Source organism: Dendropsophus ebraccatus, chromosome 1 (genome assembly GCF_027789765.1).
Source record: "Dendropsophus ebraccatus isolate aDenEbr1 chromosome 1, aDenEbr1.pat, whole genome shotgun sequence".
NCBI lineage: Eukaryota > Metazoa > Chordata > Amphibia > Anura > Hylidae > Dendropsophus > Dendropsophus ebraccatus.
In genome coordinates, this window is record NC_091454.1 from 90601498 (window position 1) to 90621256 (window position 19759).

Consider the following 19759-nt stretch of genomic DNA (forward strand, 5'->3'; position numbering starts at 1 on the left):
AACACGGGTGGATTTTCCGGACGTGTGAAGGGGGCCAGTGTAGAAAATAATAACCAAAGCTGTCAAAAAGAATAAATACAGCCATTTGCAGGGTAAAGACTACATAAGTCCATAAATGCACTTGGTACCTATGTTCTGCTAATATACTCTATTTTAGACATCATTCCAAATCATAGAGACCATAGTATGAAGCCTGGAGTGTCATGTTGGGAGGCCAGTGACAAATATGAGGAAATGAGCTTACTGAAAAGTAAAGATTTCCACAAAACAAATGGCCAATGTGTAATGAACTAGGCCAGTGATGGGCAACCAAAATTCGCAAAAAAACCAAGCATAACTCGGGTAGTGTGTCACTTCGAGAAAGAAAACACATAATTTTGCAATATTTTTAGTTTAAATAACAATGTAGCACAGGTCTTCAACTCTCCCACGACACCCCAGAACAATACATTGGATGATGGTTGCTGTGGTTACTGGTAATGGCAATCATGGGGCCCTCAGAGTTGTCGCCCACAGTATTATGCTGCCTACTGCGCTGGTTGGAAGTGAGGTCAAAGATCCCCAGCCTAACCAGAAGTCCCAGACTGGACGTTTCAATCTAGGTCCCTGTACGGCTAGGAGCAGTAACCCAGGATTTGCTGTAGTGTAGATGGTCTGTGCCAGAGGTCTGGAGGCCAAAACAAGCCATGCAGGAACAGAGGATGAAATGTCCTTCTTGGCATACGGCCCCATACTTCTCTGTATGCAGCCGCATGTTATTGAAAATGGCTACGCGTGTCAGTGTTGACCATCACTGAACTAGGCAATCCTCTGTAGCGTCAGGGTTTTGACCTGCTTGTAGTTCTCCTTCACACATCCATTGTCCCGCCTGTAGCTGTCAACAGCCCACGGCCTCCTGCATTCAAGATATAGGGTATGTGGGCTGCAAATTTGGCATATATTATGGCTCATCAATATTTAGTGGGCCCCAACACTGATCTGTAGCACATACGGATGCTATGAATGGGACTGCATTCTGCCCACAGCTGCAGACAGAATTAGTGGCTGTCTGAATGTGACCTTAGTCAGTAAATTGACCTTTCCCAAGTTACATATTTTTTTGCTCTCATTTTGGAAAAATCAGAGCAGAAATGCAGCAAAACTACTCTGTGAACTGAGCCGTATGGTACTTTTACACGGAGCGATAATTCGCCCGATCACACGATTAACGATTTAGAATGAACAATGTTTTTTTCATAACGATCAGCGTTTACATGGAACGATACATCATACGGAAAAATCGTTTTGCAATAGTTTTGCGATCGCTTAAGCCTATGGTGAAATCGTTGAAAGACTGTTTACACGGAAAGATCTGTGATTTTTTTTGCGAACGATCAACGTCGATTTGAGAAGTTGTTGAAAGATCAAAATGAACAATTTCTCACTCGTCGCTTGATTGTTCGCTGCGTTTACACGTACGATTATCGTTCGAATTCGACCGTTCTCGTGCAAATTCGAACGATAAATCGTTCTGTGTAAAACCACCATTAGAGCTGTGATTACAGGTGTAGTGGCTTTGCAGTTGCAGCACTAACTACAAGATCCAAGTACTGTATATACATAGTCCAAACTGAATGAGCAATAGCAGCACTCGCCACACTCAATAATGTTCTTTTTAGTAAGACTGCTTTCCCAAGTTTTATTGGGTTAATGGCAAAATCGCAGACTGTTGGTGAAGAAGTAAGGGCGTGATCTTTGCCGCATTCGGATCACAAATTCTGAAACTTACTCTTACGGTAGCTTCACACGTACCAGGATCGCAGCAGATTTCACGCTGCGCGATCCGCTGCAATTCACGGTACTGTCAGTTTAAGCGTGCGTTCACACGTACAGGATCTGCAGCAGATCCCCAGCAGATCTGATGGGCCAGACTCTGCTACGGATCCTGTACGTGTGAATGCACCCTTAATAGGTTTACATACTTGCAGTGGAATTTTCATTCTCCTGTGAGTATGTAAAGCCCTGTCTCCCTCAGCCTGCTGCGGCCCAGTGAATACTTAACCTGTCCACTCTCCAGCCTGCGCTGTCCCACCGGAGCCACTGATTGGCTGATAACACATATGTAAAGTCTGCAGAACTCCACCATACAGGACGCTACCAGTACTGCTCTAATGTATGGGGGATGGATATTAAAGTCACGAACTTCGGGTTCTAGTAGCAAGCTAAGCACCAATAAAGGAACAACTGAACCTCTAATATATTACAACATGTATAAATTTTATTATTAAAATTACAATACAATGACAAAATAGTAAATAAATACACAATGAACCATGGCTGACAATGTTAAAAACCACGAACATACAATGAGGGGGCTGCTGCAGATGGACATAAATAAATAAATAAATGGTAGACTAAAGTGCTAGATATGGTACAAAATAATCTTTCCGGTAAACAAGCAGAAAAAGTGCTATAAGGAATTCATAGATCTCAACTAACATAAAACTACTAAAGTGTCATACCACAAGTGATAGAAGTCAGAGTGTCCACCGGCGGCCCCCACCCGGGCTGTCAGGGAGCCGGGAGCCACAGAAGCATTCACTGGGCAGGACTGCCCTACGGTCAGTGACGGTCAGAGCAGGCTATCACTGCAGAGACTGGTTTGGAAGTGGCAGAGGCGGCTGGGGTGAGCAAGGACACATGATAAAGCAAGTTTACAATTTGCATTGTCTTTTTTTTTTTTTTTTTTTTTTTTTTTTTTTGTTTCATATCCCATAATGATTTACATTCAAAGGCTATGTTCACATTACGTAAGAGACCGGCTGTTCTGTGACCCTGGCCCTGGCATGCCCGCATTAGAGCTTCCCATAGCGCACAGTGAAGTGAGCGGCCGGAGCCCCTCGCTTCACTGTGTGAACTGACAGGTCAGTGAATTCCGGCCACAGAAAATGGACATGTCAGTTGTATGGGATCCCGGCTGGAGCGTATACGATATGTATACGCTTCGGCCGGGATCCCATTAAGAAACAGGCATTGTTCCACCGCGCCAAAAGTACGGCCGTTGTTGCCATCGGCAACAACGGCCATACTTTTACGTAGTGTAAACATAGCTAAATAGTTTAGAACAATGTGCACATTTCTGTCCTATAGTCATTATTCATAAGACTAAGGTACATTGTAAATAGTTAAAATGTTTCCTCCTCCGCCTCCTCTGTAGTACTCTACAGCCCCATTAGGACCTGTGTGACATCATATTCACGACTAAAATCCTGCAGACTCTCCATAACCTTTGCAGAATTGTCTCCCTCCTGCAGTTCTGCAGCGATGTGTACAAAATCGCAGAAAAAATTGCTCCATTTTTCTGCAATTTTGCAAAAATTATTGCAGGACTGCAACAGGGAGGCCATTCAGCACAAAAAGTACATGTCAGTTTCTCATGGGCAAAGAAGAACTAGTAAAAGCGACAAATGACAAATGTGGTTGACACATATTAAGTGAAAATACAGAAAGGTTGTATTTGTGAATACATTTTTTACAGCATATTTATAATCCTATTGGAAGTACAGCACATAGAATATAATCAAGGGAGTATTTAGTAGTCAGGGTTATCTCCTTCTTATGCCCTTCATGCCGTCCCCTACACCAGGCAAATTGTCCCTTCTGCTTCAGATTCGTCACATTACAGTAAGAAGTCTGAAAGGAGAGAAAGGCAAAGTTTGCGTTTTCTTCCAGTAGATAAAGGAGTAATTTATTCCCGCCTAGTGGAGGTCATATTTCATGGGCCTGCATTCACATGTTTGTGTTTTTCCTACTCTGTGGATGTAGTCTGCTAGCTACATCCGTGATACGTGCAAAACAATCAGTCTTTTTTACGGACATTGTAGTGTACTAGTTAAAATCCGTGTTTTTCACAGATCTAAGGGCCCTATTTCACCGGACGATTATCGTTTGCATAATCGTTAACGATTAACGTTCTGAAATGACCTCTATTGCGAAAGACCTAAAAAAACATTCACTCATTTCCATGGAACGATAATCGTTACTTATGATCGTAATTGCGATTGTTTTTTCTTCGCTATTTATTCGCTATTGCGTTCGTATCTATTGCGAACGTCCGAACGATGTCTTATTCAATGCGAACGTTTTGCGAACGAGCAACGATAAAAATAGGTCCTGGTCTTATAAAGCAATCAACGATTTCTCGTTAGGTCGTTAGGTCGTTAATCGTTAACTGCATTTCAACCGAACGATTTAATGTTTAGATTCGAACGATTTAACGATAATCTGAACGATAATCATCCGTTGGAATAGGGCCCTAAGTCCATGAAAAACACAGATCTTATTGATTTCTATAGGGGAATCTGTGCTGTGCTACCGCTTCAATTTATGACATGTCCTATTTTTTCATGGAAAAGGATCTGTGAAAAAACTGTACATCTGAATAGCCCCAATACAGAGCAGTGAGCTATAAATATGTCCGTGTGCACACGGACAACTTTACAGTACACGTGAATGCAGCCTAAGATCCCAGGCAGCTGCATGTTTGAGGTCATACTGCAGGTTTTTTCTTCCCTGTGCTGTATTTGTTGGGTTTTACCAATTTCTCACACACACACACACACACAAATATATAATATATCATCTTTAGTAGCTTTTTGGTGGTGTATATTTCTGCATGCAGACTGATCTAGAAATTTGAGGCACTGTCACCACCACATAAATTTGTGATGCTTGCAGATCCATTTGCAGCAACCATTGATAGTGGTATTTTTTTTGTTTTCTTTTTCCTCCAGGTCTCTGGATGATGTGTTTACTATGGCTAGTGACCCTCTTGAAGGCTTCCATGAAGTAAATCTTGCTTCACCCACAACTCCAGATGTTGGTGTTATTGATATAAAACCTCAGGAACCTACTACCTCGCCTAATGTCATCTACAGACATCTAAGTGTCAGTCCAAACCCCATCCAACCAAACACTTTAAATGCTTCAGATTTACCAACTCAGCCTGTGTATTCTTCTCCAAGGCATTTAAACTGTCGGGACACTACAGGAATAAGGTGAGACATGGCAGATAAACAGTAATCCATTAAAGGGAACCAATAAGCAGTATGGTTCCCAGCAGCAGAGTATAGCGCTATTGTGCAGCTCCCTGAGGCTACCAGCCATGTCGGCAGCAGTAGCTTTACAAAGCAGAAAAAGAAGTTTAATTGTGCCGCAGGAGGCCGAAAGAGGGGCGGCAACTAGCCATCTGGGAGGGGAGCTGCACATGACTAGTCACGGCTCTTTGCCTGTTAGCATGCTCTGTGGGGATGATTGACAGGGAGAGAGACCACTAATGGGTCTCTCTGCCTGTCATTCATCCCTGCAGAGCACACTGAAAGCATGTCCGTGCTTGTTCACCGTTGTTGGCCTGTGTAAAAGGGCGCTTACTCTGTCTATGTAACTCCTGGCTGTTCTAGGGTCCTATCCAACCAGCTGCAAAATGGCCAGTGGGCCTGGGAAACTTTTAAAGGTGGTTATATAGCATTAGAAAAACATGGCCACTGGAGACGGCCCCACTCATGTCTCCAGTTTGGGTGGGGTTTTACGCCTCTGTTCAATTTAAGTTAATGGATCTTAATTGCAAATCACACCTGAACCAAAGACGAGAGTCCAGGCTGTCTCTGAAAGAAAGTGGCCATGTTTTTCTAGCGCTGGATAACCCCTTTAAGGAGTGTTGAAATGACAAAGGATTATCAGCCAAACCAGAATCTCCTCCAGAAAGAAGACTTTACATACTTGCAGTGCCATGTCAAAAGCCTCTTTGCCCAGCTAGTCCGAATCCTGCTACTGAAACAGCTATCTATAAATTGTTAACTTTATTTTGTAGAAGATTCTAGTTTGGCTAAAAGTACCTTGCCTTTTATTGATAAACATGGAAGCAGACTCCAATAGATGGCACTATAGATTAAGCTCTTTTCCTTCTGGATTAGGATCATTCACATGTTGCAAAATTTGCCTGTAAGTGTGGATCCGCAGTTGCAGACAAATTTAGATCTCATTTTCTATGTGCATATTCACATGTCTGCAATTTTTTGCGAATACGACAAAAAAGGACATGTTCTAGTGCTGACCAAAATTGCTGCACAGACACCCAAATAGAAGTCTATGGGATCTGAATTTTTGCTGACTTTACCTCCGTAACGTCTGCAGAAAAGAATGCGGATCCGCTGATTACACTGACATGTAAATGAAGACTTAGAGCCACTTTGCATACAAAAATTGTGATAGGTTTATCGTATTGATTTATTGTTTACTGCTTTTACTGAAAAAGAAGAAATTTGGCTAATAAGCCTATGGGATTTGTTTAATAACATTCTTTCCGTTTAATGTTAGGCTGATAAGGTTCATTGACATAATGGTGCCAACATCTCCTATGGAAAAGAGTTTTGCCTACTGTTTTACTGTAATCTAGCACTTCACTTCAAATATGAATTTTACAACCTTTCTTAAGGGTGCCTTCACCTACCGGATCTGCAGCGGGTCTCACTTCTGCGCATTCGTAGCGAGAACCGCTGTGGATCCGGTACCATTCACCCCTATGATAGCACATACTCGCAAGCGGGATTGACATCCCGCTGTGAATATGTGCTTTAACTCCCCGCTGTCCGCAGCCCTGCGTCGCATCCCCCCCCCCATCCCCGGCCACATCCCCCCCATCCCCGGCTGCATCCTGCAGCTGATCTGAGCGGTATCGGAGCCGGCAGCCTCACTGCAGCCGCGCCACCGAGCAGGTAATGTACTGTATGCTCTCGGCGGCGGGATGCGGGCTGCTGGATGCGGCCGGGGATGGGGGATGCGGCGGGGCTGCGGACAGTGGGGGGTTAAAGCACATATTCACAGCGGTATGTCAATCCCGCTGCGAGTATGTGCTATCATAGGGGTGAATTGATACTGGATCCGCAGCTGATCTCGCTGCGAATCCGCAGAAGTGAGATCCGCTGCGGATCCAGTAGGTGTGAAGGCACCCTCAAGCAGTCTTTAGTAATATACATATTTTATATATTTTACAGCACCAGCCTAACAGACACCTTATCTTGTTCTACCTCTGGATGTCAGACATGTTCTCCCAAACATGGAAGAAGGAAAGACAGCAACAGAGCAGAGAGGGAATTTTTGCAGGGAGCCGTGACAGATGCTGTGGATGGGCCAGATGATGTCCTTTGTTGGAGTACAGACAGTCTGTCCCATTTACGGAGCCCCTCTGTTCTAGAAGTCCGAGAAAAAGGATATGAGCGTCTAAAAGAAGAACTTGCTAAAGCTCAAAGGGTAATCATGTGTATATTTACAATACTAATAGTTATGTGTTGACTTTACTCATCTGGATTTGTGTTTAGATACAGAACTACTATAAGCATACCCATAATGTCTGTTACTACTTTTACCCACTTGTCACCACATTGTTTACACTCACAGTTTAACCCTTTGAGGACCAGGCCCAAAATGACCCAGTGGACCGCGCAAATTTTGATCTTAGTGTTTTCGTTTTTCCGTCCTTACCTTCTAAGAGCTCCAGCACTCTCAGTTTTCTATCTACAAGCCATGTAAGGGCTTGTTTTTTACAGCAATAGTTGTACTTTGTAATGGCGTCATTCATTTTACCATAACATGTATGACGGAATCCCAAAGTTATTATTTATGAAGATATAAATAGGTGAAATCGTAAAAAAGAATGCAATATGGTAACGTTTGGGGGGTTCCTGTGTCTACGTAATGCACTATATGGTAACAGCGACATGATACTATTATTTTATAAGCCAGTCCGAACACAACCATATGCAGGTTACACAAATTCTCTAATGTTATATATATATATTTTTTTTTTATGAAATCCTTTTTTTTGGCAATTAAATATTAATAAAATGGGCCTATTGTGACACTTATAACAGTTTTATTTTTTTCACCTATGGGGCTGTATGGGGTGTCATTTTTTCCGCCATGATCTCTAGTTTTTATTAATACCATATTTGTGAAGATCGGACGTTTTGATTACTTTTTTTTTTAGTTTTTTATTTAACCTCTTAAGGACATATGACGTACCGGTACGTCATATGTCTTCATTAGCACTTCAAATCGCCGCGGTCCCGGGTGCCACGTGTAGCCCGGGACCGCCGCTATTAGCGGTCACGGTCTGATCGCCGTGCCCGCTAATTAGCTAATCTGAGGCAGCTGTCAAAGTTGACAGCTGCCTCAGATTACCGGAGGCAACCTTTCCCTGGTGTCTAGTGGGGGAGATCGCTCCTCCGGGACGTTGTCCCGGAGGAGCGATCTCTGTTGCTGATGCCGGCCGGGGACTCGTCCAAGATGGCGCCGTCCCCGGCTCGGCACTCGTTTACTTCCGGCTGCAGCAGCCGGAAGTAAACGAGTGCCTATCTCATTGATCTCTGCAGCATATCTATGTTGCAGAGATCTCAATGAGAGATCAAAGTATATATACTAGAAGTCCCCCAGGTTGGCTTCTAGTATATGTGTAAAAAAAAAAAGTGTTTATAGTAAAAAGCCCCCTCCCCCAATAAAAGTCTGAATCACCCCCCTTTTCCCAGGTTTTAAATAAAAGTAAACAAATAAATAAATATGTTTGGTATCGCCGCGTGCGTAATCGCCCGAACTATTAATTAATCACATTCCTGATCTCGCACGGTAAACTGCGTCAGCGCAAAAAATCCCAAAGTGCAAAATTGCGCATTTTTGGTCGCATCAAATCCAGAAAAAATGTAATAAAAAGCGATCAAAAAGTCGTATATGCGCAATCAAGGTACCGATAGAAAGAACACATCATGGCGCAAAAAATGACACCTGACACAGCCCCATAGACCAAAGGATAAAAGCGTTATAAGCATGGGAATGGAGCGATTTTAAGGAACGTATATTTGTTAACAATGGTTTGAATTTTTTATAGGCCATCAGATACAATATAAGTTATACATGTTATATATCGTTTTAATCGTAACGACTTGAGGAACATGCATAACAAGTCAGTTTTACCCCAGGGCGAATGGCGTAAAAACACAGTTCCCCCAAATAAAAGAAATGCGTTTTTTTTTTCAATTTCACCACACTTTGAATTTTTTTTTCTGGTTTCGTAGTATACTTAATGCAAAAATTCAGTCTGCAGTTGCAAAGTACAATTAGTGACGCAAAAAATAAGCGCTCATATGGGTTTCTAGGTGGAAAAATGCAAGTGCTATGGCCTTTTAAACACAAGGAGGAAAAACCGAAAACGCAAAAACGAAAATGGGCCCCGTCCTTAAGGGGTTAATATATAATGTAACATAAAATTGGTAATCTGCGCACTTTTTTCCCTCTTTTCGTGTACGCCGTTCACCGATCACAATGACGCTTGTTATATTTTAATAGATCGGACAATTACGCACGCTACGGTATATTATGTTTATTTATTTTTTTATGTTTTATTTATATAATAGGATAGGGGGGGTTATTTCAACTTTTATTGGGGGAGGGCTTTTGGGGTAGTGTAATAGTGTTTTGAACTTTTTTTTTTTTACACATTTGAAGTCCCTTTGGGGGACTTTTACATACACTAGTTTGATTTTTACACTGTTCATTGATCAGTGTTATTGGCGATCTGCTGATTGAGCCTGCCTGTGCAGGCTCAGTGTAGCAGATCGCCGATCGCACCGCACGGAGGCAGGTGAAAGACCTCCGGCGGTCCGTTTCAACGATCGGGACCCCCGCAGTCACACTGCGGGGGTCCCAATCGGTAAGTGACAGGGGACTCCCCCTGTCACACTTAAACGCCGCAGCGTTTAAGGAGTTAATGACACGCGGCAGCGCGATCGCTGCAGCGTGTCATTGCCGGTGAGGTCCCGGCTGCTCACTGCAGCCGGCCCCACCTCCTATTTAGAGTTACGTCCAGGGTCGTCTGGGGACAGACTTCCATGACGTAACTCTACGTCCTGGGTCGTCTAGGGGTTAAGTGGTATTTCACAAAAAAAAAAAATATATATATATATACATGGTCCCAGCAAGTGTCAGAGACTTGTAATTTACTGTATATTCTACAGCAAGTGGTGTATTCTTTCCAATGTGACACAGTGCTCTCTGCTGCTCTTCTGCTGCAACACATTATTCATATAGCAAGGCAAGCTTGAGGAGAAAAAAAAATATATCAAGTAATTTCCAAAGGCAAAAATAAACAGCACGTGCCCCAATATGGTACTACCTCTTGCATCTTACAAAAAGCAAGCCCCAATGTGTCCATGCATAGAAATAAGTAGCTTCACCACCAAATATTATTCCTTACAGGAGCTTAAACTTAAAGATGAAGAATGTGAAAGACTTTCGAAAGTACGGGACCAACTGGGGCAGGAGCTGGAAGAGTTGACAGCCAGTCTTTTTGAGGTAGGTGAATGTAGTGGAAATGTTGAGATAAAATCACATTACTTTAATACTGCTATATGCACAAGCCAAAAAGACAGAAATGGCTGCACATTGCACCCATGGCTGACACGAAAGCTTGTTCAGCTACATTTAAAACCAACATCAGAAGTTAGTATATAATTTGGCCAAACCATATTGCCTCATGTACCACGTGCAGGTCTTCTGATACACATGAGTCCCTAACCAAACATCATCACTGTGCCGGTCAGCGACCACAATCCCCGCAAAACGTGCGCAAGCAGAGAAGAGGGGCCACGGAATGGCCCTGCAACCCCATTGTCACAGGACCAGACCCAAAAGGGCACCCCGAACTCCGCAGGCGCCACCGGCGGAAAAAGTGGACGCCAAGCAACACAAGTGTGAACAAGCTCTTACCTCTCTCCATTCCTCTGCAGGTAGAATGGGAGAATACTAGGAGATCCTCCCCTTATGTACACAGGTGCTTCCTGCTAATTTGGATCACATGGGTCTTACACAGCACGAGTGCTAGCCACAATGAAAAAAGGGACAGAATACATAAAATATGCACAAGCCAAAAAGACAGAAATGGCTGCACATCGCATACTGCTATTGTGATATTATTCTAGGCTAAAGCGCCATGTAAAAACAATTGGGGATCCAGGGACACACTCTTGATGAATGGTCAACAAAGAGTTGTCAAGAAGAGGAGCTGGTATACAAGGATTTGTTATAGAAAATATAGTAAAGTGAAAAAGGAAAATTTGATTTGTCTCAAAGCTGATGCATAATTTCCCTGAAAACGTAAGATGTCTTAGCCATGATAAAGAGATTCTTCTGCCTAAAATATTGCATGTCCAGTCATGTAAAATGATGCTGAATAGGCATAGTTCAAACTATGGTAGGTCAGAAAATAAGAGAGGTTAATAATGGTATACAGTGATTTAGAAGTCACTTAAAAAAATGTTTGACTTGTCCTAGACAGCAAAAGTTTTAATTGTTTACGGTTTGAGTGTTAAAACTCCGCATGATTATTGTATGGAGCTGGGTGAAGCAATTGGTTGGCCACTTTATAGTAAAATAGTTCAGTGTACTGACTGCAATTACTGACAGCAGCTCCCTGTGTGCCTCATAGAGCGTAAATCAGACTCCTCTAGGCTGGTCTCCACCCTGATTTTTTGCGCTATGCTAAAAAAGATTGTTCAAGGGAACCCGCAGATGTGGGAGGATATCAGGGGAGCGAGGAAAGGTAAGAATGTTCATCTGTGTGGGCATCTATCTATCTATCTATCTATCTATCTATCTAATATAAATATATATATATATATATATATATACTAGAAAATGTACCCGGCGCTGCCTGGGTATAAAGTGTCAGTGTGTTAATTAGATTTGTTCTAAGGTGCCCAGGAGGCCAAGCTAAAGGTATTGTTTCATCTGAGTTAATCAGTGGAATTAGTGTATACCTGTAGTGCATAGTTGGAGGGGTTCTGTATACCCACAATGTATAGTTTTTAGGGGTCTCGCATATCTGTAGTGCATAGTTGGGGGGGCTGTATACCTATAGTGTATAGTTGAGGGAGGTCCTGTATACCTGCAGTGTACAGTTGGTGAAGGTCCTGTATACCTGTACTGTATAGTTTGGGGGTCCTGTATACCTGTAGTATATAGTTGGTGCTGTATACCTGTAATGTATAGTTGGTGGAGGTCTTGTATACCTGTAGTTTATAGTTTGAGGGTCCTGGATACCTGTAGTGTATAATTGGTGGAGGTCTTGTATACCTGTAGTATATAGTTCGGGGGTCCTATATACCTGTAGTATATAGCTGGTGGAGTTCCTGTATACCTGTAGTATATTTGGGGTCCTGTATATTTGTAGTATAGAGTTGGTGAAGGTGCTGTATACCTGTATTATAGAGTTCGTGTAGGTCCTGTATACCTGTAGTGTATGGTATTGAGGTCCTGTATACCTGTAGTGTATAGTTTGGGGTCCTGTATACCTGTAGTATATAGTTGGTGGAGGTCCTGTATACCTGAAGTATATAGTTGGTGGAGGTCCTGTATACCTGTAGTATATACTTTTGGGGTCCTGTATACCTGTAGTATATAGTTTTGTGGAGGTCCCGTGCAGTGTCCTGTATACCTGCAGGGTTGTATTTACCCGTATGGCAGTGTTATTCAGTCACAGTGTGTCGGTATTGGTCATGTCTGGTATGGGGGTGTTATCCAGTCACAATATGGCGGTATTGGTCAGGTCTGGTGTGGCGGTGTTATCCAGTCACGGTATGGTGGTATTGGTCAGGTCTGGTATAGCGGTGTTATCCAGTCACAGTATGGAGGTATTGGTCAGGACTGGTGTGGCGGTGTTACCCAGTCACAGTTTGCCGGTATTGGTCAGGTCTGGTATGACAGTGTTATCCAGCACAGTTTGCCAGTATTGGTCAGGTCTGGTATGGCAGTGTTATCCAGTCACAGTATGGCGGTATTGGTCAGGTCTGGTGTGGCAGTGTTATCCAGTCACAGTATGGCGGTATTGGTCAGGTCTGGTGTAGCAGTGTTACCCAGTCACAGTTTGGTATACCTGTTGTGCCCTGTATATACATGTACTGTATGGATGGAGTAGGGGGTCCTGTATATACATGTACTGTATGGATGGAGTAGGGGGTCCTGTATATACATGTACTGTATAGATGGAGTAGGGGGGTCCTGTATATACATGTACTGTATAGATGGAGTAGGGGGTCCTTTATATACATGTACTGTATAGATGGAGTAGGGGACCCTGTATATACATGTACTGTATAGATGGAGTAGGGGGCCCTGTATATACATGTACTGTATAGATGGAGTAGGGGGCCCTGTATATACATGTACTGTATAGATGGAGTAGGGGGCCCTGTATATACATGTACTGTATAGATGGAGTAGGGGGCCCTGTATATACATGTACTGTATAGATGGAGTAGGGGGTCCTGTATATACCTGTACTGTATAGATGGAGTAGGGGGTCCTGTATATACATGTCCTGTATAGATGGAGTAGGGGGTCTACCAGTTATTACTGTGGATGTTGTGAGGCAGCTTCCCTAGCAACCATTGCTCCCTGTGAAAATGAGAGCAGTAATCCTATTGGTTGCTAAGGCTCCAACTGCCGTGTCTGCTGCAGCTAATTATATCACCTGTGTTTGCAGTGAGGAGATTTTCCCATTCATCTCTGTGGGGCGCCTTTCTTTCCCCTCCCCCTCCCCTCCTGTACATCTGGCGGGGACGGGACCTTCGCAATAACCTTCCCGGGCACCCAATGTATCTGTGTGCCAAATTTGGGGTCAAACGGTTGAGGCGTTTGAAAGTCTATAGAGGACAGACAGACAGACAGACAGACAGAAGGACAGACAGACAGACACTTTGATTTTTATGATATAGATATATATAGATATATATAATATTATTATACACTCACCGGCCACTTTATTAGGTACACCTGTCCAACCGCACGTTACCACTTAATTTCTAATCAGCCAATCACATGGCAGCAACTCAGTGCATTTAGGCATGTAGACATGGTCAAGACAATCTCCTGCAGTTCAAACCGAGCATCAGTATGGGGAAGAACGGTGATTTGAGGGCCTTTGAACGTGGCATGGTTGTTGGTGCCAGAAGGGCTGGTCTGAGTATTTCAGAAACTGCTGATCTACTGGGATTTTCACGCACAACCATCTCTAGGGTTTACAGAGAATGGTCCAAAAAAGAAAAAACATCCAGTGAGCGGCAGTTCTGTGGGCGGAAATGCCTTGTTGATGCCAGAGGTCAGAGGAGAATGGGCAGACTGGTTCGAGCTGATAGAAAGGCAACAGTGACTCAAATAGCCAACCGTTACAACCAAGGTAGGCAGAAGAGCATCTCTGAACGCACAGTACCTCCAACTTTGAGGCAGATGGGCTACAGCAGCAGAAGACCACACCAGGTGCCACTCCTTTCAGCTAAGAACAGGAAACTGAGGCTACAATTTGCACAAGCTCATCGAAATTGGACAGTAGAAGATTGGAAAAACGTTGCCTGGTCTGATAAGTCTCGATTTCTGCTGCGACATTCGGATGGTAGGGTCCGAATTTGGCGTCAACAACATGAAAGCAGGGATCCATCCTGCCTTGTATCAACAGTTCAGGCTGGTGGTGGTGGTGTCATGGTGTGGGGAATATTTTCTTGGCACTCTTTGGGCCCCTTGGTACCAATTGAGCATCGTTGCAACGCCACAGCCTACCTGAGTATTGTTGCTGATCATGTCCATCCCTTTATGACCACAATGTACCCAACATCTGATGGCTACTTTCAGCAGGATAATGCGCCATGTCATAAAGCTAGAATCATCTCAGACTGGTTTCTTGAACATGACAATGAGTTCACTGTACTCAAATGGCCTCCACAGTCACCAGATCTCAATCCAATAGAGCATCTTTGGGATGTGGTGGAACGGGAGATTGGCATCATGGATGTGCAGCCGACAAATCTGTGGCAACTGTGTGATGCCATCATGTCAATATGGGCCAAAATCTCTGAGGAATGCTTCCAGCACCTTGTTGAATCTATGCCACGAAGAATTGAGGCAGTTCTGAAGGCAAAAGGGGGTCCAACCCGTTACTAGCATGGTGTACCTAATAAAGTGGCCGGTGAGTGTGTGTGTGTGTGTGTGTGTGTGTGTGTGTATATATATGTGTGTATATATATAATTTATATTATTATTGATATTATTATTGATATTTATTGTCAGCTGTGAGACCCTATATAGACAGGGTCGTATCTTTCCAAATCACGTCTAGTCAACTGATTTTACCACAGGTGCCTCTAAGGGCCACATGGTAACAATGTACATAAAGCAAAAGAGTCTGAAGACTTTTCTTAGAAAACAAACATGACTGCGTGGGTGGAATGGCGGGATTGTTATTATTTTCTTAAGATGTGTGTAATTTGTGTTGTAAGATTCCAAATGGCAAGTTTATACAATTAGGGTATGTTCCCACAACGTACTAAAGATCGGGCGTTGTTGCTAAACAACGGCTGTTCTTTACAATCTTTTGTATGTTGTGGGAACGTAGCCTTAATGTGTTTTTTAATTGTATGTTTTAAATATTTGGATAAAGTTAGACTTTGGATAAGAAAAACTTCTGCAAAGACGCCATATCCTCTTTTATGGCTGGAAAATATGTAATCTCAGCTGCAAAAAGGATTCCTTAGTGGTGCTCTATCACAGAAACTGGTTTTACCGGACACTTAATACATTTTAATAAGGGCTGGACTCCTTTCTAGGGAAATATAGTAACATTCCTCTGACACTATCTGACATTACCTTGACCTCTATAGTATTTGAATTTCAGTATCCTTAAAGAGAATGTACCATTTATTTTACAGATTTTTTTTTTCATACTACATTGTCAGCACCATCCTGGTGGCACTGTAATGTTTTTAAACCGCCACTGGGTTACTGCCAATTGTGCTGGTTTCTGATATGCAAATTGGGCCGCTCTATGCCCTGGAGGCTGGTGATGCAAACAGCCTTTATTCTGATGGAGGCAGGTCACAGAGGAGAAGGGGTATCTATACACTGGGGCGCTGGGCCCACCTCCAATGTATAGAGCGGACCAATTTATTTATCAGAAACCGACACAGATGGCGGTAGCCCTGCGGCGGTTTAAAAAATAAACCGCACTACCAGGATGTACACAACAGTGCTGAAAAAGTATTCATTTCTTTCCCCCCCCCCCCCCCCCCCCCCCCCAATCCTCTAAATGTTACATTCACTTTAAATTACTGCTTTCGCTTGACTTGGAAAGATTTTAAGTTAGTTTTGTCCTGATATAAGCTTGAACTGAATTGGTGGATACAAACAGAATAATAATAGCACCCATCTGATTTCTAGCAGATATAGAGGATATTAAAATTGTCCGTTTTTATTTGTTTCAGGAGGCACACAAAATGGTTCGTGAAGCAAATGTTAAACAGGCTACCGCAGAGAAGCAGCTCAAGGAAGCACAGGGAAAGGTATGTGCTAGATGTCAAATTTTCCAATTCGCTTGACTGGTACAGTCTTGTGTTTTAAACAGCTTTACTTTTATATTTTCATAGACTTGTAAATTTTACTTTGGGTCCTTCAGTGTACATCTGTGTACCATACATATTGTATATAAGCCCATGTACATTAGATCAATTTAGGCAAGAGCTGAAGAAAATCTATTATCACTTGAGAGCAAACAGGAGGATTGTGCTCTGTGCTCTCAAAGTACTCATGTTAATGGGAAGGTCAGAGTAGAGTGCAAATGTGTATAGCTAGGCTTATATTGTGCTTACCTATATCATGCCAGAGATTTAGGTATTTACTTCAGGTACAGACGTCTTGGGTGGATGGGAACTTAATAAAGTTACTAAAATTCTGTAAAGTGTATTTTTTTGTCTTTTCGTTAAATTCTTTCTTTAAAACAAAAAAAAAATAGATTGATGTGTTGCAAGCAGAGGTTGCGGCACTTAAGGCTCTTCTATCCACATCCCCAACCTCTCCGACAAAAGAACTACAGCCAGGTGGGAAGACTCCATTCAAAAAAGGCCATGCAAGGAACAAAAGCACAAGCAGTGCTATGGGAGGTGGCACTCTGGACCTTACTGTAATGCAGCCAATTGTGAAAAAATGTAAAGAGGTAATGGAAATATTACACTGGTTTTATGAATACTTTTAGTTTAAATGCAGTTCATTCACCTTCACTTATTGTTGGAAATTGCAATCATTATTTATAATACTTTACTGGGCTTTAGCAACCTGGGCTTTAGCGCGCCATGCTGTACGTGTATGCATGATTTTACTACAGTACTATGAAGCAAGCTGCTATCAACAGCCAGTACTCACAGTCAAAGACAGACACCAGGTGTCATGCTAATGTTTGCCATTAACTTTTAAATGCTGCAAAGTATAGCGTATGTCAGTGACTGGAGTGCTGCCTGTCACTGACTGATCGGCATGCTCGCAGGGTGACGAGTCATTTAGCCTGCTGTGACACACAGCACATTGTACAAACTGCTAGCATGTGGGAAAGGTTAATCAGGTGCTGCCAGGAATGGATTTGAGAAAAGGAAAAATCTCAGTCTTTTCTTTATGACTTGTTTTCAATTTCTAGTCTGTTCATGGCTTTGGCTTAAAAAGTCTGTCAGGTTAATATTTCTGAACACACCATTACCCTATCCAGTTCTCAGTAATTGATCCCCACCATTCTGATATTGACGATCTATCGTGAAGATGGTCCATCAATGAAAAAGCTCTGGGAAGACACCTTCTTTAAGAATAAATAATTTATAGGTTCATTGCCTATGTATACTCCACCAGTCTAATGCTGGTTTTAAAGTATTTATAACCAGCTAGAGATGATTTTGTGGTTTCCTTATTTTTATAGGCTGACCTATCACTTTACAATGAATTCAAAGCATGGAAGGAAGAGCCACTGATGGACAGAACATGCCCATTCTTGAAAAGGATCTATCAGGAGGACATCGGCCCCTGTTTATCATTTCCAAAGAACGAGGTCAGTAATCCCATCACATTAATTTTATTCTTTTTAATGACCTTTTATAATCGGATTTTTAACCACAGAAGGTCAAGTCTTCTTAAATAGTAAAAGGAAATATAAGAAACTTTGTGGTATATCTTATCAAAGAACATAAGCCTCTTTCTCCACTTTCCACCCTCCTCTTAATACATTATCTACTGTAAATAATTGCTAAATGTCCATTTTGAGAGACTAGTGGCCCATTAGCTCACCAAGGGAGGGGGAGGATGCTGTAGAGAGATACTTACTCATGGCTGCTGTCTGTAGTAGCTGTGCTGTTATATCGTACCTTAATATGTGACTCACAGTTTGAATGTCTCAGTAGTGCTCTGTGATGTCACCCATGCTACTTCTTAAGCTTATGAGGATGTGCTGTAGAGATGAAGGGGTGCAGGATCTCCTCTTCTGTGTATGTTCAGTGAATGTGAGACACCTCCCACTAGCTCAACTAAAAATTAAAGATAGAGGGACAAACTGGCGAAAAATGGCATGTACAGTTATATAATGGCTAGAAATGATCTACTTGTTTAAAGGAGGTTATCCAGGATTAGAAAAAATGCAGCTACTTTCTTGCAAAAACTGAACCACACCTGTTCCCAGGTTGTGTGTGGTATTGGGGTATGTGCACACTAAGGAAAACCTGCGGACCACTTGTATCGGATTTCTCCGCACGCTCCTGCTTCACTCTCCGCCTGTGCCATAGACTCCATTCTTTGGTCAGGCAAATTCCGCCATCCACCTGAAGAATGAACATACCCTTACAGTTCACCTCCATTCAGTTCAGTGGAACAGAGCTACTGAGGACAGTAGTGGTGCTGTTTCTGGGAGCTGGGCCTGTGGGGAGTGCAGGCTTCTATCTGCAGCCGACACTCAACGCTAATGAACAGCATCAGAAATTACATCAATGCTTTTTGTTTAACTTTTAAGATACAGTGATCAAGTCAATTAAACAGTACCTGCATCAGTGGTGGTTCAGGGGTTCCAATTGGCCCCTCTACAGTGTAATCGTGGGGTGCTGACTCGCTGTCATATCAGCCGGAGGCCTCTGATAGGCCTTGGGGTCTGCCATAACATCTCTGCTGACAAGCAGAGTGCTGATCTAACATATACATGTCATGCAAATGCATTACACTAATTTGTTATAAGCAATAAAATGAATGCTTAAAATATGTCCCTAGGAGGACTTGTTAAAAATTGTTAAAAAAAAAAAAAAAAATCATTTTTTTTCCCCCTTTTTTAAATTCAAATCATTCCTCTTTTTCCAATTACCAAATAAAAATGTAAAAATAAAAAATAAACTCACTTGGTATAGCCAGATACAGCATAATTTACCCTGCATGGTCAAAGGCACAAATGCGAAATTAATACCAAAGTCCAAATTTTTGGTTTTCATCACATTACAGAAAAAAAAGTGATCAAAAGGCCACATAGTTGCTAATGTGATATAGAAAAAACTGCAGATCCGGGTGCAAAAAAGGAGTCCTCACATAGCTCTGCAGATGTAAAACTAAAATTATATAGGTCAGAACATGGTGATGTACAGATTTTTTTTTTTTTTTTTGTGTGTGTGTGTGTGTGTGTGTATATCACTCTCTGTATTGACATGTAGAATAAACTTTGCCTCTCAGTCTTACCATGGAGTGAACTGAGAAAAATATGGTCCACAAATTTGCGTAATTGCATTTTCTTTTCTATTGTGAGATATTATATAAATTATATATTTCTAATATATTATATGATAAATAAAAGGGAACTGGTGCCATATTACCATATTTTACTGAATGCAAATGGCTTTTG

The 19759-nt window shown here is 42.3% G+C and overlaps 1 protein-coding gene across 2 annotated transcripts in view; it reads left to right on the forward strand.

The window, feature by feature from the left end:
* RAB3IP (RAB3A interacting protein) overlaps positions 1–19759 on the forward strand; it is a 40101-nt gene that overhangs the window by 14913 nt on the left and 5429 nt on the right. For both annotated transcript variants that reach the window (XM_069975110.1, XM_069975119.1), the window contains exons 2-7: positions 4773–5036; positions 7032–7287; positions 10285–10380; positions 16335–16412; positions 16862–17062; positions 17810–17938. In XM_069975110.1, coding sequence (XP_069831211.1) covers positions 4795–5036; positions 7032–7287; positions 10285–10380; positions 16335–16412; positions 16862–17062; positions 17810–17938 — 1002 coding nt within the window. In that variant the 5' untranslated portion in view covers positions 4773–4794. The remainder of the gene's footprint in view (positions 1–4772; positions 5037–7031; positions 7288–10284; positions 10381–16334; positions 16413–16861; positions 17063–17809; positions 17939–19759) is intronic.